General features: G+C 45.9%; 1 protein-coding gene across 1 annotated transcript in view; it reads right to left on the reverse strand.

The window, feature by feature from the left end:
• Positions 1 to 27,227, reverse strand: part of LOC141971325 (tetraspanin-15-like) — a 45,030-nt gene that overhangs the window by 11,775 nt on the left and 6,028 nt on the right. The window contains exons 2-5 of the mRNA XM_074928602.1: positions 25,887 to 26,072; positions 11,069 to 11,143; positions 8,210 to 8,305; positions 3,601 to 3,714 (exon numbers count right to left, since the gene is read on the reverse strand). Of these exons, the coding sequence (XP_074784703.1) occupies positions 3,601 to 3,714; positions 8,210 to 8,305; positions 11,069 to 11,143; positions 25,887 to 26,072 (471 nt within the window). The remainder of the gene's footprint in view (positions 1 to 3,600; positions 3,715 to 8,209; positions 8,306 to 11,068; positions 11,144 to 25,886; positions 26,073 to 27,227) is intronic.

The raw sequence follows: 27,227 nt of genomic DNA on the forward strand, positions 1-27,227 counted from the left end.
GACACTATTTACAAACTGGGCATAGTTAAGGAGACTAATTAGTCCCTGTTCATATGAAAGACTTGCAGGGAAATCTGGAGATCAGCAGCAAAGCACCCATCAGCGTCGCTGGGAGAGATCTCACCCCGGGGTGGGACCATGAAATGGGAAGCCTTCACCATAAGAGCACTGAAAAATTCCCCTTAAAGGAATCTGTACATGACCAAGGATCCATCTATTTGGTTTATATTTAAAAATAAACCCTTTTTCTTGACAGCTTTCTGTTGTCCTTGCTTTTCAGACTCACTTTTGGGGACACCACAGGACCCTTGCCAGTGGAACACCGTTGCTTTCTATCCGGCTCGTTGGAAGGCATCTGCCTACGGTGCAAATTCATCACCGCTTCTCTTTCTTCTTGCATTAAACAACCAATCTTCTCCAGTCCTGCCCGTCTCTTTGAGCAACTCCCTCAATGCCTTGCATTTGGGAGAAGCGTGGAAGATAGAAAAGCGAGGTTTTAGTCTCGATCTACTTTTGTCAAGGTCTTACATGGAGGAGAAGGTCAGAGCTGAATTGAAATTTCTGACATAAAACGAGGCAGAAGCCTTTATTCTTCCAGAACACATTTTGTTGCCTTCAGGGATCACAAAAGAGCAACATGCACAGACAGTCAAAACCCACTGAGGGCAGAAGACTGCAATCCTTGCACTTTTTATTTAACCAACTGCTTTTCTCCCCAAACTCAGCGCCAAATGTCAGCGGTGACACTTCACAAGGGGTTCGGAGACACTGTGCTTGGCAGAGGCACAGCTATGCTGTGGGTTCCCGGGTTTTCTCCTTGGAAAAGGTTTTCTCCTTGGAAAACCATTTAGGAACACACTTGAGCTGAGGATCCAGTCTCACACCCTCAGGTAGGTGCATATTTGCCCATTCCTTTTTCCTGGGAAGAACTTCAAGGTCTACGACCTCAGAGATGAGACTCTTCAAAATAGCCCAAGCATTTTTGGAGGATGTCTGCCCTCATTACTGCATCTCAGTCTGCCTGGGAAGATGCCCCAGGGGATGCAACACGAAGGTCTTGGAGGGTCTTGTAACAGAAAAAGTCTTTTCTTGGAAAACAGGATGGTTTTACGGCTGTATTTAATGACAAGTTGAAAACATGTTGCAATCAACCCCCTAATCCATTTTTCACGCTCCTTCCCTCAGACAAGCTCGCTTCTACCAGCATCTTCTGTTTTTCCCACAATAGTACATTTCCAAATGACATCTTCTGGTACCTCTCTATTTAAATCTCAAAGATCCTCTAAGACAAAAGGATGCTTCACTCTCCATCTTTCATTTATCGAGGCACAAATGGAGAAGAAGGACACAAGAAAGAGAAGGGTTTCTTGCCCTACAAACTAGTGGACTTATAACTGGTTGATAATAAGGTTATTCACACTGAGGAGACCATCACGTTCATCTCTACCCAACGCAGAAGAATTCAGACACGTGCCCGGGTGGTCTCTGGTTGTGCCTCCAACTGCAGGATCAATGCAAGATCTTCTCTTCAGCCCTCGAGTAACATATTTTAGTGGAAAGGGTTTTCAGCTCGGCCTGCACATTGCGGAGACCCAACCAGGTGTGTCCATGCTATTGCACACAGGTAACTTCACCCTGAGGTGCAGAGGCACTTCTCCCACCTTCTCAGTCCTCAAGGAAAACCCCCAGAAGAACTCTGCAATTTTAGCAAATAGCTACAAAAAAGAGCTACAAATAGACATGCTGGAGCTTACAGTAAATGCAATTATGGGGGGTTTCACTCTGTTGTTTAAACTTAATGTTTATTAGCTTGTTTTATGTTGCAGAGAGCAGAAAACTCCCAAGGGAGCTGGCTCTCTTAATCCATTTCATGTACTACCGATACTGCGTCAGGCTGAGTTTTTAACCAAGTGCCCTGCAGTGCCAAAAATCAAATCTCTGAAGAACGAGGCTACATCTATCTACCTGGTTATTGTTCTCCCCAAGAACAGGTTTCATTTCTCATGGAGATTTAGATGCATTCGGTGAGATCTGGCTTCCCATAAAACCACTCCGGCTGTCAGAACCACCTTCATAGGCTTTAATCCTTGAAAAAAATATAGACACTTTACTGTGGACTTTCTCTCCCAGGGGTTGGCTGCTCCAGTCCTTTGCTAGAGCATCCTCCAGACCCAGCTCACTGCAATGGGAAGCCCAAAAGTTGCCTTATTTCTTACCCTACTATATTAATCATCTGTGATTTCTTATATCTCCAACACAGCCTGCTGCACTGAGATCTTTTGTTTGCCAAATTGTCACCCAAAACCATGGGGAGTGTAGAAATACTGAAAAATGCACTTGACTCTCTCCAACACATCCTCACTCGTAATACAAAAGGACATCATATGAATTTCTAATTCCATCTTCAGGAGCTTTAGGATTCTTAATCAACACCCTGATTAGAGATGACAATTATTTTTGCAGCTGATTTGCATGTCAGACTTCCACTGATAATTAAAACACCTCAGATTTCCTTCTTTTTTCCCAGTAAAAATCCTACAACAATAAGAGATTGATGATATATTTTCCTTGTGCAATTAGTAAAGCCTGGGGCACGGCCAGAGTTCAGAGGCCACACTGATACTCCTGATGCTCTGAACCTCGAGGGGGTTTCGCTACCAGGATTATGTTAAGCAAATCCTTTTTAGCAAAGTTTACAGCATTTCTGCCCACAGCAACCAGGGGTATTTGCACTTTTTTCCCCTGCCTTGGCTCAGCTCCTGGCATTTTATCCACAGCGTGCGTTAGATTGATTGCAACGAGGTGGACGGTTGTATTAAACGAGACGGGGTCGGAGCACTTAGCTTAGTCTCAGCAGACAAGCGCTGCGTGGTGGGGGCGTCTTCATTTTCAGCTCTGAAAATCAGCACGAGACCCTAATAGCTCTGCAAACCTACTCCCCCCTCTCTCCATCTCCGTCTGACCCGACTCGCAGCACGTCAGAAGTTCAGCCTCGCAAAGGCAGTTGCTCACATGACTTTTTTTATTCCACTCCACAAGGCTAGCTCTTTATCCAAATACCTCTCCCGGCCCCATTTTCAGCAAAAACCCTTAAAAACCTCCTCGTGAGGAGCAGACCCCAGCAAACACGATCCCCATATACTGCTTCGCCCCGCAGCCATCGGCTGGACAGGAAAGCAGAGGCCAACAGCTCCTTGGGATCCACGCTGAGATGCAGCCAAGTCCTTTTAAGATGCTGCTATTTCTTTGCAAAACAATCCTCCAAACTATTTTATATCACACACTAGGCTGAAAAACAGGAACTCGGCATTTATAACAACTCCTTGGCATGACACAAACGCAATTAATAGCCCAGTGCTTTGGTATTTATTCTACGTTAAAACAGCAGCCTACTAAAATACAGTATAGCCCATATATATATATATTTTATAGTTTCTTTAGCACCTCACACTGATGCGTCTCACATCGCTTTGCAAAACGGCAATGCAGTTTACAAGAAGCCCTACAGCGCAGAAATATGCAGTAATAACCATCTGGAAGAGGGTGTTTTGCTGAAATATTGACTGAAATAAAGGCACTTTCCATGCCTGGCTGCCTTACCTTCCTGACACAGCATGTGTAGGGCACTCCACATGCCAGTGGCCCGCTGCTGTTGCAGGAGTGGTACTGGTTAACCTCCCAGTCTCGGTACTCATCGCCGCCGCAGCAAGAAAACTGCAAAAAAGAAGAAAAAGGAGAGGATGAGACATGCAGCTGAACAAAGCTCGACATCTGCAGCCTTGCCCTGCATCCCCAGCGCCACCAGCACTGCAAGCCCTGATTATTTTCTGCTTTCCAGGACCCTAAATAGAAAGCTGAAGACACTGTGTAAAAAATGAAAAGTGGGTGTTTAACCCCGTACAGCCCCATTTCAGAGGCGTGCAGCAGTTACAGATGCATACACACATGTACTGGAGGCATCCTTGCTTTCACGAGCCTAGGAAAGATCAGGCTCATTCATGCCTCACTGATTTAATTACAGGTGACTAATCCATCTTATTCCTGGGGCACGTGGGAGAGATGACTCTTTCAGCGCCTTGAATGAATGTATTTCTTGGCTCTTGAAGGCAGCTCGGCTAGTTGGTGCCATTCGACAAAATGCTAATAAGGTTCTGCAGTCTAACAGGGATTTCTCTTCCCGTCAAGTTAAATTAGAGATCAAATGCTACAGCTACAAAGGAAAGAAGCTTCTTTTTTCTTCTGCTCACACAATGAAATAATAAAAAAAAAAAGTTTAATGAAAGTAATTTTCTGTTCTCCACAGAATAAAAGTGGGCTTATTATAAACCGAGTCATCCCTTCTCTTGGTAAACAAGCCTGAACCTTTACACTTTTTCCCTGGAAAGAAAACCCTGAAGTGATAAGACAGAAAAAAACAGGTTTTCCCCATTTCTTTAACCACCGCACTCTTCAAGGAGCAGTTTTTGGGAGAGGTGTAGCATCTGCTCCCCCTCCCACTGATGGGTTGGTGGCGGCAATACTTGGCCAACGGGAGTAGGAAAAACCACCAGCTCTTGGGGTCCTCCCGGCCTCCTTCCACGCCAAAACAGGCAGATACGGCCAGGAGCAGCCAACCCACAGATTTACAACTATTTTCTAGCTTCCTACCTTTAATTCCTCTATTGCTTTTAATCCTACCCTTATCAGTGGGAGAAAGCAGCTTGCAAAAGTTGCCTAGAAAGAGGGGGAGAAAAACACCTAAAGGGATATTGGCTATTGCTACCCATTTGATATCCCCATGCTGCAAAGAAAGTTTGTTCCATTTGTTTTTCTATCTGTGCAAAAATCAGTACAAAATCCTTATAACGAGGTTTACTAGCTGCCAGGAAGCCTCACTGGGGTGTTTTCTTCTCTGCAAAGAGAGGTTTAGCCCTAACTACTGTTGTGCCTGGATTTATTTCTCATAAGCTGAGACAGACTCTGGTGTGGGTTTTACTTTCAGGCAGGCTCCCGGAGCACAAATAAGCCTAACAAGCAGAAAAAACAAAGAGAGCCTACGGAAAGAACCTCACAGGTCACCTCTGAGGAACTCTCCGTGTGGAGGACCACCACCACCACCCACGAGATGCGGGCTCGTTACAGCTGAAACCATCGCTCTCAAAGCAACATGCTCAAACGAGCCACGCTGGTGAAAGCTGCCTTTAATCTTCCCCAAGAAGAAAGGAGGAGGTTTGCAAGCGCAACACCCTCATCTCTCCAAGCCTTACTTCAAGTTTGGAGTCACTTGGGTTTAAGCAAGAACCGCAGCCCCGGTAGCTCTTTGAAATTCAAATCCTGTGCTCAGCAAAGTGGTTTGAACTCTCCTCTTCCATCTGTACTCAGCAAATGATTAAAAAAAGATAAAGTGAGGAGCGGCAGATAGCTGCAGCTACTGACTTGGGGCAAACCTGGGCTTTTGAGTCATTGTTGTCTCCAGCCTCGCATTCAGGGGCTGCAAAGGGCAGTAGTTCAGCAAAAAAAGAGTGATAAAAATAGATAAGTATTATTTTCTTTAGGGCAATTTATTTCCATTATCTACTTGCTCACAGGCAGCCAGACTGAGTAGGTGTCAACGGGTAAAACCACATTATTTGCACCAATATCCTGCTAATGTAAAATATTAATGTCTGGCACTTCAGACCACTATTACTTGTTATTTTTACTGTGTTACTGGTTTAAGGGTGTGAAGGCAGTTGGCTCTAGTTTAAAGCATCTCTTGAGAGAGGGTTTGAGCAAAATTCAAATCCTAGTGTGGTTTTGCCTGCCCTAAAATAAGCTGTGTGCCAGCTAGCCTATGCGTAGGAAAGGTTTTTAATAGGGAAAATTGCTAGAATAACCACTAAGTGATGATAACAGGCTGCTCTGAGCTTGTGTTTTATAAAAAAAAAAAAAAAAAGGAGGTCTGGGTGCAATCCTTCCAGACTGACTGCAAGTTTTCATCTTCTCAAAGTGAACCGGGCTGGCTCAGGTCCTGTAAAATTAATTTCCCTTCTCTTAAAAGCAGTTCTTCCATTGCATTGCTTCTCCCCGGTCCCACCCTCAGGACGAAGCAACTCTGCATTTCAATCGCTGACATTGCTGCTGCTCCTAGAAATCCTACGCTAATGTAAAAGGTCACAGCATTGAGCTGCACGTTCTTGCACAGCTCCTTCTCTCACTGGAAGATAAAATGTGCAGATGTTAAAGACTTATCAGCAACACTGAAAGTGGCCACAACTTCTTTTAGTCCAGAGAGAAACTTTGAGATTAAGATCTACCCCTGAAAGTTTTTAATAAATAGCCAAGTGAAGAAGTAGATGGAAAAAATGTTGTAAAAATGGTGTGAGATTATATGATAAGTGCCTGATACTCGCTTGTTTTGAGATAGAGAAACCTTCCTGCAAACACATCTGCTTTATCTGAAGATCTGTGGTCTAACCTCCTTGCCAAGGCTCGTTGAGGAGGACTCCAACACAGTCCTTCCGACCGCTCGCAGCAGCATCCATTTAACATTCATGCAGAGAGGTCTGAATTATAGCATCCTCTTACCAGGATTGGACTAAGACTTGAAAAAGATTCAGATCTTTCTCAGAATCAACTGTGTCTTGAGACCTTCGGAGAGCTCCCAGTCTTAATGTGCTCAGCTGAGTAACGATGCCTCCAAGAGTCAAAAACAGGTATTTAAGCCCAGAGAGGGGAGCATGGAGGGCACCACCAGCCTTAAATTCCAGCTACATCAAAGAAGAAGGAGCTTCACAGACTCTTTTTCTTCAAAGTGAGAGATAAGATTCACATATTTATGATACTTCAGCCCATAATGAAAGGAGAGAAATCAGGCTGAGGTAGGAACATTCAAAGTTCATTTGAAAGCAGCTTTGTCAGAAAAGCCTGGCTCTCCTCTCCAAAACCAACCCAGGAGATGTAACATCACTGTGATTTCTCTCCTAGATCTCAAGTTTTTGTTTTTTTTCCAATTTTTTTTTTTCCATTCATCAAATGCTTTCAGCCAAGTGCTTCCCTCCACAACAACACAAATAACAGGTAAACCAAATATCCTCAACTCAAAACAAGAGCAAACCTACATCCCCCAAATTCTTAGGAATGGCTTCTTGCCGGTGCTGGAAAAATAACAAACAATACATTAGGGCCAGCCAAGCTTCTCCAGTCTGGCCACATGCTTAATGGTGTGGATAATAACTTCAAATCCTCACTATACTTGGCTTTTTGATGTACTCGGCGGGAGGCGTTGTTGCTTTGCTGAAGAGTGGCTACCTTGGGTTTCCAGAGACAAAAGGGAAACTGGGGCTCGAGAGCAGGAATTAGGAAGGCATTTTAATTTAATACTCAGTTTAATATTTAGTACCTCAAACAAACTATGTGGTGCATAATATATAAGGCAAGAGCAGCAGTGTATCAAAACTTTGGTTAAAAAAACGTAAGAGTTGCGAGGATGGTTTTGTCAACCTGTAGGTTGGCTTGAGGATAGGGGATGGATCCTGCCAACTCCTGGCATGCTCTAAGCATTAGATATGAGATAAAATATATAACACACACCTAAAAAATTAAATCAGATTATGCCAAACCCCAGTATTGGACTGGACACAGCTCTCAACAGTCCCAGGGGCAGCTTGCCCCCGGTGCTGCCCATGGAGCTGCTGGAGCTCTTCTCTGCTTCCAGTTACTGTGTGAAAACCCCTTATCTGCAATTCTCCCACTGAGTCAAGGGCTTGGCCAACTACTGATGACACCTTTAGTGAAGAGACATACCTAAGGTGGCCTATCGAAAGGTCATTGCAGCCCTGAAGCAGCCTTAGCGCGTTATTTTATTCCTCCCTCTCTCTCTCTGCAGGTTGGGGTAGCTATCAAAAAGCTTTCAGGTGTTAGGCACCCATTTCCCATCGAGATTGGAATTATAAATATCCTGGTACAGGCCACGCGGTCGTGTGGAGCAGAAGACACTCTTTGCAGAATAACTCACTGAAAACACCAGCGGGATGGGCTGGGAGAGCAGCACAAACGCAAAACTGTGCAAAAAGAGCAGTGCAAAGCAAGAAAGATCAAGATATTCAAGACAGATCAAGCAAGGCACTCTAGGGATGGGGATAAACTCTAAAAATACAGGGAAAACTAATGGTTCAGGCAGAGAGTTAACCACTCGCTGAAGAACTTCACAACCAGACCTCCCCAGTGCTGCCCCGCTCCAAACCCAAACCTTTTCTTGTACAAAATCCAGGATGTTCTTGAAGTCGAGGTCATCGTAATAGTGTCTGATGCCCTCTTGGATGTTGGAGTGGAAAACCGCATTCATCTGGGGACAGAAAAACCAAAACCACGCTCACATGTGGAAAAGGCACCAGGAAAATACTCCAAAACATGAAAATTTCTTCACAGCAAGTGTTGCCAGCTGTTACTGAAGCAAGAATCTAACCCACGTGATGGCTCAAGACTAGTTTTTGGGGCAAAATTAATAATCTTTGAGCTCCAGTTTTAGCGTCATAATTTTTGAGCTCAAAAATGAGCAGCATCACATAGCACCTCCCCATTTCCTGCACATGCAAGCGGAACCATGCACCTTTACCCACCCAATTTTTCCTGTACACTGCGTATTATATTTAATTATTCGGGTTACTTCTTCAAAAGCTCCCTCAAGCTCTCCAATCCCATTGACTAACACGATTTTAACCACTGGCAGGGTTTCTGCTGCGTTAAGAGGGTCTGGAGGAGGTGAAATGGGCTGTGACAGTCAACACTGTCGGCTACAGGGTGATTTATCTGTGGGATGAGGAGCAGATAGCTCATCAGAGCCCTCAATCACTCCTAATCCCAACAAATTTTTCAGCGATTCAATCGTGCCCTGAAAGGGAACGGTGCAGCCAGGTGGGGCCTCTCCCTGCTGCTCCTCCAGCCGTATCTCCGAGGACACTTTGACACAACAGGCACTTCATATTAAACACTAATTGAATCGAAAATGTGTTCTACAGATGCCTGGGAAGCTTATTAGTGAGCTGGGAGCGGAGGCTCGCAATGTCCTATGCAGAGCCTGGCGCAGGTTTGCTGTTTGACTCCTGACAAACCACCAAGCAGAAATACTAATGAAGGAAAAAGGAACTTTTTTCTGAGTTAGAAGCAGGGAAAAGGGGGGGGGGGGGGGGATGAAGAAAACGTTGTTTTTCATAATTCACTCTGACATGAAAATTAGAGGTTGGGCAAACCGGGAACGGGGAGAAGAAACGTGAAAAAAAGAGAAATGAAGGCACGTCAGAGTGGCAAACAAAGCCTGCCGACAGCGAGGGATCAGGCAAGGGGATCTGAAAAAACCTTTAAGAAATTGCTCATGTGGAAGTTTATTAAAATGTTAATTCCCGGTTTGCCCACTGCTAAGACCAAACACAATGGGCAACGCCCAGATTTTACCACTTTCTGCTTGTCTCCCCCCAGACAGGCTCACCCCATGATGCTATTGCCCTCTGAGAAGATGCCAGCCCAGAGGCAGCCTCTGTAATTAAATCTTGATTTTAAGGTGGGTGATAAATGTTGCAGGGTTAAATCATTAAGTTCTGGTTATGAGACCTCTCCACTCCCTTCCCTTCAAGGACGCCAAACCCGTTATCTCTGATAATCTCCAAAACCCCATTTGCATATCAACAGAGCCCATTTCAATGTTCAATAGCTTCAAGGCCACTAAATTCGTTCCTCGTCCCTGCTGATTTAATACAAAATCCAATTAAATATGTTTTTAACAAGTTTAATAAACAACCATTGTTCCACATGCAGATTTGTGCCTCCGAACAATTTCAGGTCAAGTGGATTCATCGCTTGTCGAATCTCTCTTTTCTCTCTCCCTCATTGTTTGATTTTTAATTAGGTTTTGATATTGCCCGTTAAATTTAAATTAAGGGACAATTTAGGCGCTAATAGTTTCTACTCAATCCAGGAGTTTAATCACAAGGCTGCCATCCCTTCTCTCCTGATGGTACCAGCATTTCCCTGTTGCATCCCTGCAGTGCAGGATGGTGCTGAGCACCATCACTGAGGCTCAAAGGTGGAGCGAAGCAGAGGATTTCATGCTGAATTTCACAAAAATACAGCCTCGATGTGGCAGCACACATTGATTTCCTGTATGTGGGAAGGACTCAAGCAATGTGATTTTCTTCAGAGAAGAACATCTCTCTACCGGTGCCCCACATTTTTCAGGGATCAGAGGGTTTTGGAGAGCTCTGGGAAGCTTCTGGCTGGAGTTGGCTGCAGTACCCAAAAGGCAATGTCCTCCCCTATTGCCTCTCTTCAAATCTGGGGCTCACCAAGCGCATAACCGCCAACCCCAACCTGACTTTGGGGCTCACCAAGCGCATAACCGCCAACCCCAACCTGACTTTGGGGCTCACCAAGCGCATAACCGCCAACCCCAACCTGACTTTGGGGCTCACTAACCATGTATCTCCCAACCCCAACCTGTCTTGGGGGCTCACCAAGCACATAACTCCCAACCTTGATGGGTTTGAAAGCATCAAGCTGTTTGTGCAAAGGGGAATCAATTTTTAGAGCCCGTAAGCAGGTATTTCAAATGTCGTTCTCCTGCCTTGTGCATTCGTTGAGCCAACAGAGATTGAGATTAGCTATTTAATCATTTGATCGATTGTGAGGGTAAGATTAAATTGAAAGTGGCAGGGTTTCTTCAGCAGAAGGCAAGTGGCCAGAAAGGACATCCGTTGGAAGCATTTACCATCTCTCCAGCTTAGCTATAACTCAAACCTGTCCTTGCAAATGCAAGCCAGCAGTTAACGTAATTGAGGCAAGGAGTTTAATGAGTCCTCAAGAAAAAAAAAAACAAACCCATGAGTTTTTGGCTGAGAGTCTGCGCAGGAAGCTGCGGCTGCAGCGGGGGCTCTGGGTGGTGCTGGAGATCCATCACAACCCTGGAGCAGGATGGGCCACCCCAGAAGAGCAAGAATGAAAACCTGCCATTTTCAGGGCAGACACTAATAGATACTTGAGGATTTTCCTTCCCGATGGCACGTGGGGCTGCAGTTTGTTATTGTGCAGCATCCAAAGGCCTCCTGATTGCACCCACCTTGTTTTCAAAGATGATTTCGATGAATATCAGCAGCAGCTCCGTGAGGAAGATCACCAGAAGGACCCAGAAGAACTGAAAAGGGAAACGGAAGGATTAACCCTGCTTCAAGCCTGCATCATCTGTCAGTGGTTAACCACAACGAGGGAGACCTGGAAACTGAGAGCTGCTTTGAAACACTTAGAAATCAGATCATTTCATTATGAGCTCCCCAGGGAGCTGCAAATCTCTTCCAAAGATCTTGGTCCTAACAGGGAAAGCAGTCTGCTGGGAGGGAGGGAGGGAGGGAGGGAGGGAGGAAGGAAGGAAGGAAGGAAGGAAGGAAGGAAGGAAGGAAGGAAGGAAGGAAGGAAGGAAGGAAGGAAGGAAGGATTGAAAAAAGAAACCAGATGCAATTTAAATGGGCAAATTCTGCACAGGTCAATGAGTAAAATGGATGCAGTGGGAGCAAATGTTATCTCTGGGTAAATGCAGGTGTGTGGGATGCAGGTGCTTGGTTGAACATGGCTGTTCCCAAGCTGAGCATCCAATGGAGGATCATCCATCCCCCAGAGCACGGACAACAATTCATGCCTCTGCCAAATTGATTGTGGCAACAAATTTAGGCTGGAAATCAATGTCCTGATGGAGCAAATGACTTAAACTAGAAGGTCTGATGTTCTCACAGCCCACACCCATCAGTCTCCTAATGCTTTGGACCTGAAAGGTCCCGGCGGGCATCGCATCCAACTTTGCAGAGGCTGGAGAGCCGAGCCCTGCTCAGCTCACTCTCATCTCCCCAAGGATACCTCCATCAGCAACTTTGGAGACTCGCCAGAAAAAGGAAGGTGGAAAGTTACCATGGTAACTAGGTAAAAAGCAAGTTAAAAAAAAAAAAAAGGGGGGGGGGGTAGGGGGAGGTAATTTATTACCATGATATTCACTTTGACCACTGGTTTATTAGAACATCCTCTTTACAAAGGCAGGTAGCACAGGGACCTGCGTGCCCAGAAATTATTTCCCAAGCTTGGCAAAACCAAAGCACCGTTACTTCATGCCCCAAACCGGCAAGGGTTTGAATTAGCCGCCCATCAATGAGTTTTACACCGTGCTTATCTGCTAAGAACCAGCTAATGTGGCCCCACTGGAGGCGCAGCAACGTGTTCATCACCAGCTAAATCAGTTCATAATGGGCCAGGTATAATTAGGCAAGGAATCCCATAATTAGGGAATACAATTAACCAGGCACTTGTTATCCTGTGGGCAGAGATGATACGCAAAATGCTGCACGCATCTAAACTGTTATAAAATGGGGTTGCTTTGGGAGGAAGCCCAAGGCAGTGCAGTTCATGGTTTTACCAAGCTGGGCTTGTCTAGATCTCACAATGCCGCAGGAAGCAGCAAGAAAGAGAAATTCCATTTTGGAAATAATTTTGTTCTTCAGCCTTAGTTAAAACCCAGGGAAAAAAAAAAAAAAAAAAAGAAAGAGTGCTTTGTTCTCTGTTTAGTGGGAAGAAGTGCAAACTCTTACCAATCCCACTGTGAGCAGAGACTAAGTCCAAGTGGGGACCACCGTTGTGTTCATGGTCAGCCCAGTGCACCAAGAAACGCCTAAAAATCAGCAGGATGCGGCATGCAGAGCCTTTCTTCTTACCAAACCGATGGGAGGCTCCTCTGAAAGCACCAACCCTGCAGCTCTTCCCAGAAGTCAAGAGTTTTAACCCAAGCGACCCCTCGTGCAGGTTGCTAGAGATGTTTTTTCAGCTCTTTCTAGTGCTTTGGCCATTGCACACCATGCACCGATTTTTCTCCTCGGTCTATTTCCTTCTTTTAGTCTCAATTTCTGCTGTACAGGTTGTCAGGTTGAGATATAAAAGGCAAGGTTTATGCAATACAATTCAGCCTGCTCCGTGCATACTGAAATCAAGACTAATATCTAATATCCAGGTTTGGTATCTGATTTATAAACAAACGCGGGCGTGTTGTGCAGATGTCCATGGGATGCTGGCTGTACCCGGCTATTAGAGAAATGATGACTGAATGTGGCTTTCAAATGCTCCACCAGATGAGGTTTGCAGGTAGGAAAACCCACCGTTTCCAAGAGAGTGAGCCCCAAAAAAGAGCTTAGCTCATCGTCTTTATAAATTGGGGGAAAAGCGCCAGCATTAATTGGGAAGAAAGACACAGCAGATGCTGACTGCAATTCCTTGCAAGAGGGAAACTGCAAACCTGGGAAGTCACGCAGGTGATGCTCAGCTCCCCTGGACACGCCACAATATGTAACCTCACCTTCAGACAGCCCACAATTTCCTTTATAATTGATAGAGGGTTTGTAAGAAAAGCAACCACAAACCCAGGTCTCCAGCACAAACCTTGAAAATTGTGCAGCCTGAGCAAAAAATCAGCTCCTCTTCCAGCAAATAATGGCTGAATGGAGCATGCAAAGCCTCACCGGCTGCATGGGCATAGCAGAAAGTGGCACTTTCTTGCATTCACAAGGATTGCAGCAACCACCAGTAACTGTAATGCACATTTAAGGAGCGAAAGTGCTGACATCATCATGATTGTCCCTTTTAAATAGTGCATTGCAGCCCTTGCTGTCTGCCAGACCGAATAAATCAGCATTTTGTTCCTTAAAAAGACTCCAGCAGCAAAATAAAGAGCAAAAATCCACATCAAACAGCATTTAATCCTGCCTTGAGCTGCCACAAGTTTGCAGCAAGTTCAAAATTACAAAGCAGGTGAAAAAAACCTCACAAAGCAGTGCGGCGAGGAGCTGGTTTTTTCCTCAATTTTTGAAAAAATTCACCCTTTGAATGGAAGTGGTGGCACACGAGTGAGCAGCCGTGCCTCCACGGTGTGACCCTCCGGCCGAGCTTCACTGCCCGTGCCCCCCAGAGGAGGCAAATGCTGCAGGAGAGGGACGAGGAGGGTACCTGAGGATCAAAACCATCACAAAGCACAAAGCAAAGCCCAGCTTTCGCGGAGAGAAACTGCAATAAAACCTTCATCTTGCTTAAGACAGCTGGACTGGGGAAAAGTTGCTCAATTCTTATTAAATTAACACTCGCTACAGCCAGCTCTCTTTAAAGAGCTCATCAATCCAAAAGTTCACAATAAATTATACTGCTTAATTCCCTCAAATACCTCGACAAAAAGATTAATCACCCCCATTCCCACGATCACCAGAGCTCCAAGCTGCTCCTTCCCTCCTCTAAAGTCTCCAGCGTCATCTTGTTCATCATTAATCCCTCCCAAAGCCCAACCTAGTGCAGAAGGAAAGTGCCCAGGGACAACGCTCTGCCCCAGGCTGTAAGACAGGTCTCCTTCCAATTTGGGGAATAACCCCCTTCTTTAGGGTCATTTTACATAGAGGTTGCCTGGAGGGATCCCTTCACAGAATCACAGAACTGTTCGGGTTGGAAAAGCCGCTCGGGATCATCGAGTCCAACCCTCAGCCCGACTCTGCAAAGTTCTCCCCTACCCCACATCCCCCCACAGCTCATCCCAACGGCCCTTAAACCCCCCCAGGGATGGGGACTCCCCCCTCCCTGGGCAGCCTGTTCCACTCTCGGACCACTCTTGCTGGGAAACATTTTCTCCTCCTGCCCAGCCTGACCCTCCCCTGTGGCAGTTTCCAGCCGTTCCCTCTTGTCCTGTCCCTGATCCCCTGGGAGCAGAGCCCAGCCCCAGCCTCTCTGCAATGTCCTCTCAGGAGCTGCAGAGAGGGATGAGGGCTCCCCTCAGCCTCCTCCTCCTCACACTGAACACTCCCAGCTCCTTCCCTGCCTCCTCACAGGATTGATTCTCCAGCCCCTCACCAGCCTCGCTGCCCTCCTCTGCCCTCGCTCCAGCCCCTCCAGATCTCTCTCGTACTGAGGTGCCCAAAACTGGACACAACCTCCAGGTGTGACCCATATGTCCTCTGGGTGTTTGGTTTTCTGCCACCTCCATACACCAACTAGGATGTCTTGCTGGCACGTTTCATCTCCCAGAAGCTTAAAAACCACCTGAAATGCCAAACTGGTCCAGAGAAAATGCTTCCACCTGTGGGTGTGGCTGATAGAGGGGAGTAAACCTGCTGTTGCTTAATTTCCAGATCATGAGCAGTGTGCAGCCACCTCCAGTTTCCAGCTCAAACGTGTTCTCACCAGGCAGAAAGGATGAACACGGGTCAGGGATAGGCTGAGAGATGAGTAAACCACGCAGGGATTTATTCAGGAGCCAGCCCCAGAAAGGAGCCTTGAGCCATGGAGAGAGGCTGAGCATCACTCCTGAGCTCAGATGCACTCAAGACACCTATGGCCATGGAAAGTTCACAACATGCCAGCCCTGAGTGTGACTCCAAGTGGATTTCGGATGGGATCGCTCGATTTGCCAAAGATGACCACCGATCGCTCGATGGCAATGCTCGATTTGCCAAAGATGAGGCAGGGAAAGGAGGAGATGCAGCCGGTAGGATGGAGCTCCTGGAGCAACGTGAAAGCACCAGAGAAATCTGTGATGTTTATTTAATATGAGCAACCTCCATCTGCAAAATGCTGCTGCAATCTCACAGCATGGCCAGGGAGAACAACTGACTGCCACAACTGCAGGGAAAAAAAAGTTAAAAAAAAAAAAAAAAAAAAATCTCAAAATCCCTCCTTTCTACCCAGCGCCAGGAGGTTCCCATGTGGTTCTCAGGGGCTGATAAGGGAAAATATTTGCTTCTTGCTGATCATTTCCTACTTCAGCTCAGTTACAGGAAAGGACAAGATAATAAGAGCGATAACGAGGATGATGATTTCTAGAGAACCCAGGATACAAGCCAAAAAGAAAAGAAATAAACTATAAATAGATTCCTGGGTACTTTGCAGCAGGACATTGGGAAAGCTGAGGCTGAAGATGCTGCTTTTGAATCTTTCTGCCCTCTTGATGAACAATAAAATAGTACGAGCGGATCATAAACAGCTGCCCAGTTTAAGAAATCAAGTGGGTTTTTTGCTGAGAAAGTTACTGGTCATACTAGAAAGACCTACAGACCCCATATAACGAGACTCTGGTAGAAGTGAATGGAGGAGAGGTGTGAACCCCTTCTGTGAAGGGTGGAGATAATTTAATCCTCGTTCCAGGCTCTACAGTCACCACTAAACCCCTGTGGGAACAGGTACATTCTGCCTTCAGGCAAAAAAAACCCCCAACATTTTATTTTTATCCATTTCTAGAGCCCCTTCTCCAGCGAAGGAGCCAAGTCAGCCCCACTGAAGCCAATGCAAGAAAAGGGTTGGGACTTATGAATATAAAAATGGTGACAGGTCATCAAGGGATGGAAAATCTGGGCTTCCCATCCCCAAGATGAAAAGAAACTTGTGCGATTTCTCTTCCTATAAAGCACGAGTTTACAGGATGGTGCTCCTCAGGTTTTGCCCTATTTTGGGCATTCAGAGAGGAAACTGGTCGCTCCCTCTCAGTAAACAGGCATAGATCGAATGTGCAGCCACATGAAACGCACCCGATGCAGAGGCGTGTGACAAATAAATCTTTGACTCTACCTGGGAGGCCACTAAATCATCCCCTTGGCAAGCGCCTGCTGCCTCCTCTGCCTGCCTCAAGACCAGCCACGGAAGGAGCCCACAGCTTCACGTGAAGACAGAAACATGAATCCGGTTACTTTTATCCCCAAATTGAGGCTTTAAGTAACGCTTTTACAGAACCGTTTCTTTCTAATGACGCATTAGAGTTTGCTCCCACGCAGAGTGGCCCTTTCTAAGGGTTTGCTTTTTTTTCTGAAAGACAGTTGCATGCAGCCCTTCCTCTGAAAAAAACGAAATAATTGTTTATTCCCACATAGAAACAGCTTTCATAGTTGCTTTGAAGAAAAAAAAAAACACCCCAAATCTGTCAGCAATGTCTCCTACACAGATAAAATGAGGACAACAAAGCCCAGCTGAAGAGCCTTTGCAGAGCATCTTCTGTTGTAGCAATACAGCAATAACCCTCTCTGCCTAGGACATTATTTTATTCATGCAAACCATGTCTTTTTTTATTTTGGGGGCATGCAACATGCCCCTCCTGCCCATCCACCCCAGCTGGGGCTCATTACCCCTACCTGGGTTTCATGCACGCTTTTGCCAAGCCTTGAGTCAAAATACACATTTCCTTGATGCTTCAGAAGCTAAATAACCAAAAAGCCTGGTTTTAATCCCAAAAGAGCTGGTAGCCTTGCAAATAATTGCCTGGGACTCCCCGAAAGCTCCAGGCAGCAGCGTGGGCCTCCTCCACAGCCCAGGTACCCTGCTTCCACCAAGTCCCACAGATCCCTGCTCTGCCCCTTTGAACACCAAATCTGCTCCCCAGACCTGCCAGAAACTCCCAAACTCCCTTTTTTTCCCCTTTGAGCTTTTACAGCCTGCAGCTGGGTCCGTTTGTGGCTGCTGTTAACCCTTCCCTGGCTATAGCCCTGCCACCCTCCGCTTCCGTCTCAAGACCAGGACGGATGCTGCAGCTAGAACATGCTCATGTTTCCAAAAACCCAAAGAAAGGGAGGTTTTTATGAACAGGGATGGATGTTGCCTCTTCAATCCCCCCTCCATTCAGCTCCATGAGCAATTGTTCCTTTCAAATTGAATTTATTTCAGAGGTTGAGGGCCAAGCAATCAAATTTCACCTCTTTCCAAAGATCTCTCTGTACTTGTTGCTTTCCCCCCAGTTGGGAAAAACATTTCAACGATGCAATCAGCTCAATCCCTTAATGAGCACCAGGCAATTCACTGGAAACTCCTAATGCAGATTACACCACTTGGATGCTATTAATATCATCTCAGACTTTGCAAAAACCTTTCCTCAGTCTTACTCAGGTGCTCACCAGGACCCTTCCATCATGCATTGGGTAGCACGCATTTTGAGGGATGATGGAGAACCACCAGCAGTTGTCTTTGGGGAGGAAAAATGCAACATGGGATATCTTTGATTAATTAAAAATTCATATGGAGAAGGTAATTAACTCCAGGGATGTCCATAAATAATCCACACTTGGAGGATTTTGGGAAGGATTTTGTAGCATCAGTTCTTTACTGAGCTTTCCAGAAGCTGTGAAGCCCCACTAATCCACTGCAAGAACGGCTGTTATTAATGCAACGGCTAATTTAGTGATGAGATTAAAAAAGAATAGGGTGAACTCCAAGGAAAGAAATGCAACATGCTGGGAGTTTGCTGGCGATGCTCAACATATGAGACTTAGGAAGAATAAAGTATGTTTTTTGCTGCTCGCAAAACCTTCCCAAACTGCTCCTACGAAGATGGTGAACACTGCAAGAAATTCAGTGTGAAAGTGTCAATAATTAGTGTGGCAAAAGAATCATTAACTCCCCCAGGGCTCCAGCCCCCTCTTCTCCCTCAGAGCCAAACCTGGGCCAAGCAAATCCCCATTTAAAGCGCATTGTGGTAATTAAAAAGCCCCAGCCAAGAGGTGAGCAACACTTAATGGAGGAGATCAGCCACAATTTCTTGCACAAAGCTCCTGCTGCTGCCCTGGGGTTTCCTACTTTGTCTCAAGCAAATGAAATAATAATAATTAAAAAGGATTGAAACCCACAGATTTAAAGGAGAACAAACTAGACATAGAGAACTAAGTTAAAAGTGCTGGAGCATACCTGCAAGGCTTTTTCTCACTGTATTTTGAGGGGATTTGGGTGTTAGAGGGTTTGTAGATCTCTCCCAGCCAAGAGAAGGCTGCGGATACTCGTTACACAAATAGGGAGCATAAAAGGTTGCCCATGGGAAACAACAGGACCTGACTGCCCCAAAGCCCTTTCTCATCGGATTCAGTCCCTAGCACAAAGCTGGGACTCTCCTCCTTTCGCTCGAAGCCTTTGCTCCCCAGTCCGGGATGTTTTCAGCTCTCCAGGCAATCCTGAACGCTCGCTGCTGCACGAATGTCAGACCCTCCTCATTTATCCACCCCTCTGCGTGGCTAAGCAGAAAAAAAAAAAAAAGAAGAAAGCGGTGTTTTTGTTTAGAGAGCCTGTAATCAGAGCGTGCTATATAATCAGCGGGCTTAGGAAGAAAAAATAAATATATCCCCCAGCAAACCTCTGCAGGAAGGAGTTTCTTCAATTGCTTTTTTTCCAGCAGGATCTATTTGTCTGCTAATTACCAGGAATTTGTTTTTTGGAGAGTTAAAGCAGCACCATCAAAACCTGCTGATATTGGAATATCCAGAGAAAACTCTTCACTGCGGATGGAGGGAGCTGAGCCCCTCCTGGGCAGCAGAGCCCCTGAGCCCCAAGAAGCATGAAGAGGAATGGGGTTTTGCAGTGATGCTTTGCACAAAGAATCGTCTAAATAACCTGAAATTTCCCCACAAGCAGACAAAAGCAAGTGGAAAAAAACGCCTGGTGACCTCCCTCGCAGCAGCAAATATAACCCGGGATGAGTTCAAACACAGAAACGCAGCTTCGTTTCTCACGCAAACCTGTAACCAGAAGGAGCCTTTGACTGAGCAAGTTTTCCACCCGTGCGACGCGTGACGCCGAGGGCTGCCATCCCAGCGAGCGGTGCTGCCCTGGCTTGTAATACGCTGCTGCACTTCAGTGGAGGTCGGATGCACCTGACCTCCAAAACCTGCAACTTTTGAACCCAAAACCTGCGACCGCTTCTTCAAAAGCAGCATCTCACCGATGGGGAAAAACCCACGCAGCAGGGTCTCTTGTTGTGGCGAGAGAAGAAGGGGCAACCCTTTCACTTCTTCATCCTCTAAGAGGGCAGAAATAGCCAAAAAACAGCTTAAAGGAGACGCTGGTCAAACCCCATTTCAGCTGGAAATTGCTTTAATTTTTTTCTGGAATCTCCATATTTCCCATAAACACCCATTTTTTTTTCACTGCATCCTAAACCACCTGTTTCTCCCTCATTTATTTTGCAGGGACAGAAGAGCCCACCTCCAGCCACCAGCTGCAAACTTTGCAAACCCAGACCAGCCTGAATTCACCCCAAATTCCTTCAACCACTGAGACCACCATGCTCAGGGGAACACGCTCAGCCTTTCAGTTCATCCCAAGGCATCTCGTCCATCCAAGCCTTCTGGTCTTGGAAATCTGCCTCTTTACTGCAAATATTCAAAGGACTCTTTCTTTTTGCTGGCTCGGAGGTGAACATGCCCTGGGGTAAATGGATGAGCTGGATACCCCGTGCAAACCCTCTGCTCTCAGCCAAGAGGTTTTCCAGCACCACGAAACCACGAGGAATTCACCTGAGTCACACATCCAAGTGGTTTAAGTGCAAGAGAGGCACCCACAAAACATTAACTCTCTTTTAAACTATTTCACCCAATTCTTCCAAACGCAGAAGAAAAACAAGGGGAAGGTGCTACTTACTGGTATTTTCACCTCCTCTGACTTAAAACTGATTTTAAGTGGCTGCTGTAGGGTAATGAATGAACGCTGGTGATGTGGCAGAGTAATGCTTTATATGGCACCGCTGTAATAGAGGTTTTCTGCGTCAATTTTTGCCCCTTTCTCTGCACAATAGGAAAAAAAAAAACAAAAAAAACAGCTGCTTGGACCAGCTCAGACCTCAAAGTGCTCCTTCACACATGCGTTATTCTGATTGCTTTTATTCAGGGGCCCCAAGCTTCAAATCACTGTAGTAGCTGACTCTCTTCGAGGGGGAATTTATCTTCCCAGGAGAAGGACAATTCTCCATCCACACAATAGCTCTGTGATTGCCAACCATTTCCCCGCAGCAGTACTCGCTCCCCTCTTCAAACCTGACATATCTGCCATTTTCTAGCGTTTAATCTCTCTATTTACACGAGCAATCAGGGGCTGGAGAGGAGGGGGGAGGCACATTTCAAGCACAGCTCGGGAAGTCGCATCATGGGTCGACCTTGAGGGTAAAAATACAAAATTGCAAATAAAATAAATGACAAAGCTGGTAGAGGTTGCCGGAGTTTGCTTTTCACATCTTGCTGTTGCTGACATTTGGAAATAGCAGTATAGATATAAATATACATTTTTATATATATATATATATATATAAAAGTATTTATAGATATATTTATGTTGGTTTTATATATATATACACATATATATATATAAAAAACACCTGCAAAAGGCCTAAAGAGCTGCAGCAGCAGCTGATCTCTTGCTGCCATAAACCCAAGGTCAAATCCTGCCTTGGGTGATGAATTTTGGCAAGCCCAAGACAGGAAAGGAGGAACCAAAAAAGGTCATCAAATGGAAAACAAAAATGGAAAAGTTGGATTTCCTGGCCTGTCTGGACCCTCATCTCTCTCTCTCTCACTGTGCATAAAGTAATTGCAACTCTACTGAAACTGCCTCTGAAAATTCAGGGCTCTACTGACTTTTTGGAAGCTAAAATATCCATGGGACAAACACAGGGGTCCCAAACCCCCAGGTGGGAGATGCTGAGTAGGATATGATACATTCCTAGCAAAAACAGCTCTAAAAAACCATGAAGAGAAGCCAATCTGGGCATATTCAACTGCAAAACCCAACTGCTGGAGCAGCCAGTCCCACTGCATTCCCAGTTCCTAAACCAAACCAACCCAGCTCCCCCAGCCGACTAACTGAGCAAGAGAAATATTGATTTTTACAGTTTATTTGCTAAATTACCCTGAACTCCCTCAAAGCAAAGGCAAGCCATCTTCATTAGACAATCTGCAGCTCTCCAAGCCTTGCAAATATTAAAGGTGACAGAAGAAACTTGATTTCCAAACGGAAACTCTTCACTCATCTATTAAATACAAGTCTTCATAACACCGATTACACACGCTGGCAGCTAAAATCCCCAGGTCTTGCCTGTAATTTTTCTAATAAACTTGAGCGGCGAATTGCAAGCAGGCAGTGACTTTATTGAATAGGCTTTGCTTAGGTTATTAGAGAAGTCATTAAAGACGTGATAATCTGGCTCACACACGGGTAAGACTTGTGTGGTTGTGCATGACAATTACAGGTAATGACTGGAGAGAATAAGATTGATAAGGAAAAGATTAAAACCAAAACGTAATTTGTGGTACCTTGCAGGGGGGATATTGGAATAATATATCAGGTAGCAGATTTAGGAGCTGGGTGGCTTTCCTAACTGTTTTGCCTAAGAGAAATGTTGGTCGATTTTTCTCCCCGGCTCAGGAAAAGAAAAAATCCATCAGCAGCGAGTGACTGAGATGAATGAGGATTTAACAAGCACGTACACAGCCGCACCTACACCCACTGCATTTCGTGTAAAAGAAAGGTTATTACTGTCAAGTTCTATCCGACACACGTTTGTAGGGCATTGAAATATTTTCTCCTAAACAGAGAGGAATTTATTGCCTACTCTCCAGATTAACAAGATGGATTTTTAGATGAAGGGACAAGTCAATTTTTGTTAGACATTTGAAGTTTGGGGTGGTTTTGTGCTCATCACTAGCTCAAGTTCCCTGAAAATGCATGTGCAGGCGTCCGAGCAGCTGCAGCACATCTGCACACACAAGCTCCTGAGAGCCCAACAGGATCCAAGCACTGATTTTCCATCAGCATCAATACATGCATTTTTATGCTGTCTCAGGATATAATTTCCAGGGTCTGTCCTGAGTCTGGTTTTGGGGCTCATGGGGCAGAGCTCCCTCCTCTGTGGTCCCTGCACCAACAGATTCCCCCTCAAGGTGAACAAATTATAAAAGAATGTCTTTTCAAGAGTTTTCCTGGTACAATTCAACAGAAACCCAGTGTGAAACAACTTCTGCAAATGAAAGCAACCCCCAGTCTCATGTCTATGGAAGCTGCTGTACGAGAGAGGATGTCCTGCAGTGAAATCTCCTATGGATTCCTGGTATGAGCACCCACTTCTGGGTGACGGATGGAAATGCTAATGGATTTCTCAGGCAATTCCAACATGAATACAATGGAGAAGTCCAGGCTCGGCCCCATGGTTTTCCCAGTATCATCATGAGTGCTGTAAAACCACACCAGCAGCCATGGACTTTCCCGTGCAGCCCAGTCCCACTGGAGAACTGTTTTAAGATACAAGGATAAAGCAGTTTTTTCTGGGATAAGCTGCATCTCCACCAGGAAAACACCGATCCAAGGTTACTCCCATACAGACCTGCGACCCCTCTGAGTGGACAAATCCTCCACAGCTCATCCACGGTGACAGAGCAAGTCAGAGGTGAGCGTGCAAACCCACGCTCATGGCCCGGGATCTTAGAGATGCTCTTTAAGTGCATTTTTTGTCCTCTATGAGCTTGCAATGCTATTTCCTGCAAGAAGGGCAGCATTACGATTTTCACTTCCATGCAGACTACAAATACCTCCCATGTTCGCACGGCTGTGCAACGTGTGCGCTGGGAACACCCTTATTTATCTCATCATCAAGAGTATTTCCAAAATGTTTCACTGCTGTTGTGTTCTCCTCCTCGTGCTGAATATATCCATGGGGGAAATTCAGCTCCAAGACTGGGAATTAGGCTGGGTCTATTATCAGAAATGAATAGAGGTTTAGTGGATCTGTGGTTTAGCAGTGGACTCGATGATCCTTTCCAACCTGAATGATTCTATGAAATATCACTTGATTTATCTGCTCCTGGAAAATAGATGGTTAATGTAGTATATGGAGAATTGTGCTGTTCTGCAACCAACTAAAGGCAGGTGAGGAGACTTCAGCAACCCTAAAAACCCACCACCCAGAAATCCCACGTATTTTGACACACGAGACAAACACCCCTTTTCATATATCCTAGCCAAAAGGGATGCAAGTGTTATCGTGCATCGTGACTTGCACGGGTATTGCTTTATTTATTCCACATGGCAGGCGTGAAACTGCTTATATCCACAGGGAGAAAGAGCCAACCCGAACGGGCAGGATTATCTCTTTTTCTCAGCTGTGCCCATTGCAGAATTGATTCGGCCAACAACCTGTGAAATACAGTTAATGAGCTTGGGTTTCTGTCTCCCTGGGTCGCTCCAAGGATGAGATTTCCTACCCTCTGATGTGTCAATTTTCCACTTCCAAATTCAGCCCAGGTTGTGGAAACAGAGTATTAACCGTGATTCATGAGTATTAGCACAGAAAGAAAAATATTATCGGAAATTTGAAGTACTTATCCTTCTTTGGAATAGGCCTAGATAGAATGAACACAATACTGGATGGCTTTAATAGCAGAAAAATGAAAAAGAAGATGAAATGTTCTCCACAAGCAACATAACTCCAGCTTTGGCAGAAAAATATTTCCTAGGCTTAGATTAAAAAGAAATAGAGAGCTTTCCCAGTTGCTCTGATGGACAGGAAAAAGAGGGTTATATGTTAGAGGTATGACTGAGTCCAGGCCAACACGCAGTCATCATTTAGTATCCAGACAGAAAGAATAAAGTCAGTTGATGAGGAGGAATTCATTAAAAATTAATTTTTAAGCAATCAAGATATCAGGGCTATTTAAACACCACAAGTATCACTGGGATGGGATGTCTCTGACCACTCACTTGGAGACTCCTCCAAACACCCTGTCGCAGATGTAAGTATTGACACGGTAACGATTTAGTAAGAAATCTTTAGTTATTAATAAATCTAGATTTCTTACTAAATCATTACCGTGTCAATGCTTACATCCACGACACACCCGGGGTTAGGAAGCAGCTCTCAGACAGAACAGACAGTATCTCACCGAAACAGAGATCTGATAGGAAACCTCCTCTTCTGCTCACTCACTGCACAGCTCTGATCCCCACAACCCTTTTAAGTGCAACACAAACAACCACTTATCGCAGGTGGCACAAAACCAGAGGTATTGAAAAGCAATGATCATTTCATCTGCTCATGCAGAAGCAAAGACAATATTGGTTTTCTGATCTGGGCTCCCATCTGTATTAACTGGAAATGCAAACGCTGAGCAATTTTTAAAAGCAACGTTGCAAGTGAGTGCTAGCTACCCAGAGTGTTTGATTTTAATAAACCAATCAACCCAAACCAGTGGGAGATGGAGGTGTTATGCAAACCGTTAGCATGCAAGGCACACGCGTGCTGGCAGGAAGGCTCCGTGGACCGGCACAGATTATTCATCTGAAAACAACTTCTTCACCGAGCGAGCGTCAGGCGCAGCCAAAGAGCCAACAGAGCTGTCATGGAGCTCACTGATGGACATTGGCCCTGGCTGAGGGTGATGGAAGAGCTTTTCTCCCATCTGAATGGCTTATAATTCAGTTTATAAAGCCCTGCAGCCTGCTGCTCCTCGCTGGAGGCAGAGGTGTTACCCCAGAGCAAGGGCAGGCGATGAGCTGCAGGGAGGACGGCTGGTCAGATGCTCAACGCCCCAACAAAACCCCTGGAAAGCAGGTTAGGAGTGAACAGCTTTGCCCTAGTGTCCTGAATCTCTTCCAGTTCAGACTTCAGAGGTATTTTTTCCCTCTGCTAATAGGGAAAACAAAGGAAAATGAAAAGGAAATGAAGGAAAACAAAAAAAAGGAAACAAAGCTATTTTCTATTGGCATCACCATGGCTAAAATAAACTAACGGTGGAGACTTTGCTCCGCCTAAGATGGGATTTTAGCCCCCGAAATAACTCCCTTGTTACCCCTGAAGGCAGCAGTGCTTCCCACAGATTTTGGGAGGCGTTCAGCCGTAGATAACATAGAAATCAGGGTGCCAGCTCTGCAATTTAAATATATCTCTCCCCGTTACCCCTCTGCTGACTTCATGGCTGAGCTGAAAACACCAAGCAGTCACGTCATGCATGCATTTAAATCCAGGAAGGGGCACACTGCTGCCGTAAGTCGTGGTGGTGACTCGTTAGGATACCTTAATTTTCCTCCTTGGGATCACCCAGACCATCCCGAGGGCTGCACGGAGAGCACGGTAACGGCCTTACCGTCTTCAGCAGCGTCCGGTTGTCCCTGAGGCTCCCCACCATGCCCACGAAGGAGACGCCAAACATGGTGAAGCCCAGCAGGAGGAGGATGATGGCCGGAGCCAGGAAGATCCCTTCCAAGGTTTTGTGCTTTTGCCTCTCCACTTCAGCGTAAATCCCAACGCACAGGATCACGAGGCCAAGGATCTGCAAGGGAAGCATGAGATGGGATTCACATGCCCACAAGGGAAAAAGCAGAGGCTTTGTGGGAGAAGTGGAGGTGGAAGATGTCCCAGATGGCCAAGGAGAACCCACCCAACTCCAGGACATTTAACATCCAACCCCAAACGGTGCCGTCGACACTTGGCACATCCCCTTTGCTCAAGGCTGGGCTCCTCTTCCTCTGGCTGGGAAGGGGACTTATAACTGCAGTGTGATCAGTCTAGCTGGACAGCTTTAAACTAGGTTTTGCTAAGCTTGTGCTCTCCCCTCCCTACTGGTATCTTTATGGTCTGCCTGGATGCTCAGCTTGGCCCTTGCTGTGGGTTTGATAGACCCAGAGGCTGACAGTCACTAACACCAACAGCCCACCCTCCCAAACCCCCCCCCCCTTAGACAGCACCATCCCCAAAACTACTCCTTTCACTCCATCATTTTTACACCTGGCTCCAGCACCGACTTAGACCCAAAGCCATAGCGAGCCGCTCGCCCTCTCTTCACACGCCGGCACCAACAATTAGAAACAAAGCTAACAGCACCGTTACCCAGCGCTTGTGATCCCTGGATGAAACGTGTCATAAAGAAAAGCAACGGATTATTTATGACAACCTCCCTCCCCTCTCTCCTCCTTCGATGAAACAGCTCTAATTGAAAAAGAGAGCCTAACGATGCCGGGATAAAGCAGGGCTCTGAAAAGGGCTGCTCGCATCCCTTCAGCTCCTTCAACATCAAAGGCAGCGACGCGATCCCCAGCGCTCCGCGCTGTCAGGAGCCGTTCGCATCGTGCCCGTCGGCCCGCGGCGCAGCCGGAGGCGAGCGGCTTCGCAGCCAACGCCAAGCTGACACCTGAAAATGTCGGTGAGGAAACCGAGGAGCGTCTGGAGCTATTTTCATGCTGCCTTCTACAGTCCTCCCCATCTTAAATCACAGCGGGCAGCTCCTGGGGGAAAGCCCCTGGCTGCAGACACCCCCGCTCCAAAACGTACATCTCCACAGAGGAGGAAAACCCCTCCTTTTTTCACTCCTTTTTCACCACTTTCACCTTTCCAAGAGGCTTCATTGCTTCTAATAAGTTCACTCAAACTCTTCCTATTAATTCACACAGACAATTCAATCCTTAATTTTCATGCACAATCTTTGCTT

Source organism: Athene noctua, chromosome 28 (assembly GCF_965140245.1).
Source record: "Athene noctua chromosome 28, bAthNoc1.hap1.1, whole genome shotgun sequence".
Classification (NCBI taxonomy): domain Eukaryota; kingdom Metazoa; phylum Chordata; class Aves; order Strigiformes; family Strigidae; genus Athene; species Athene noctua.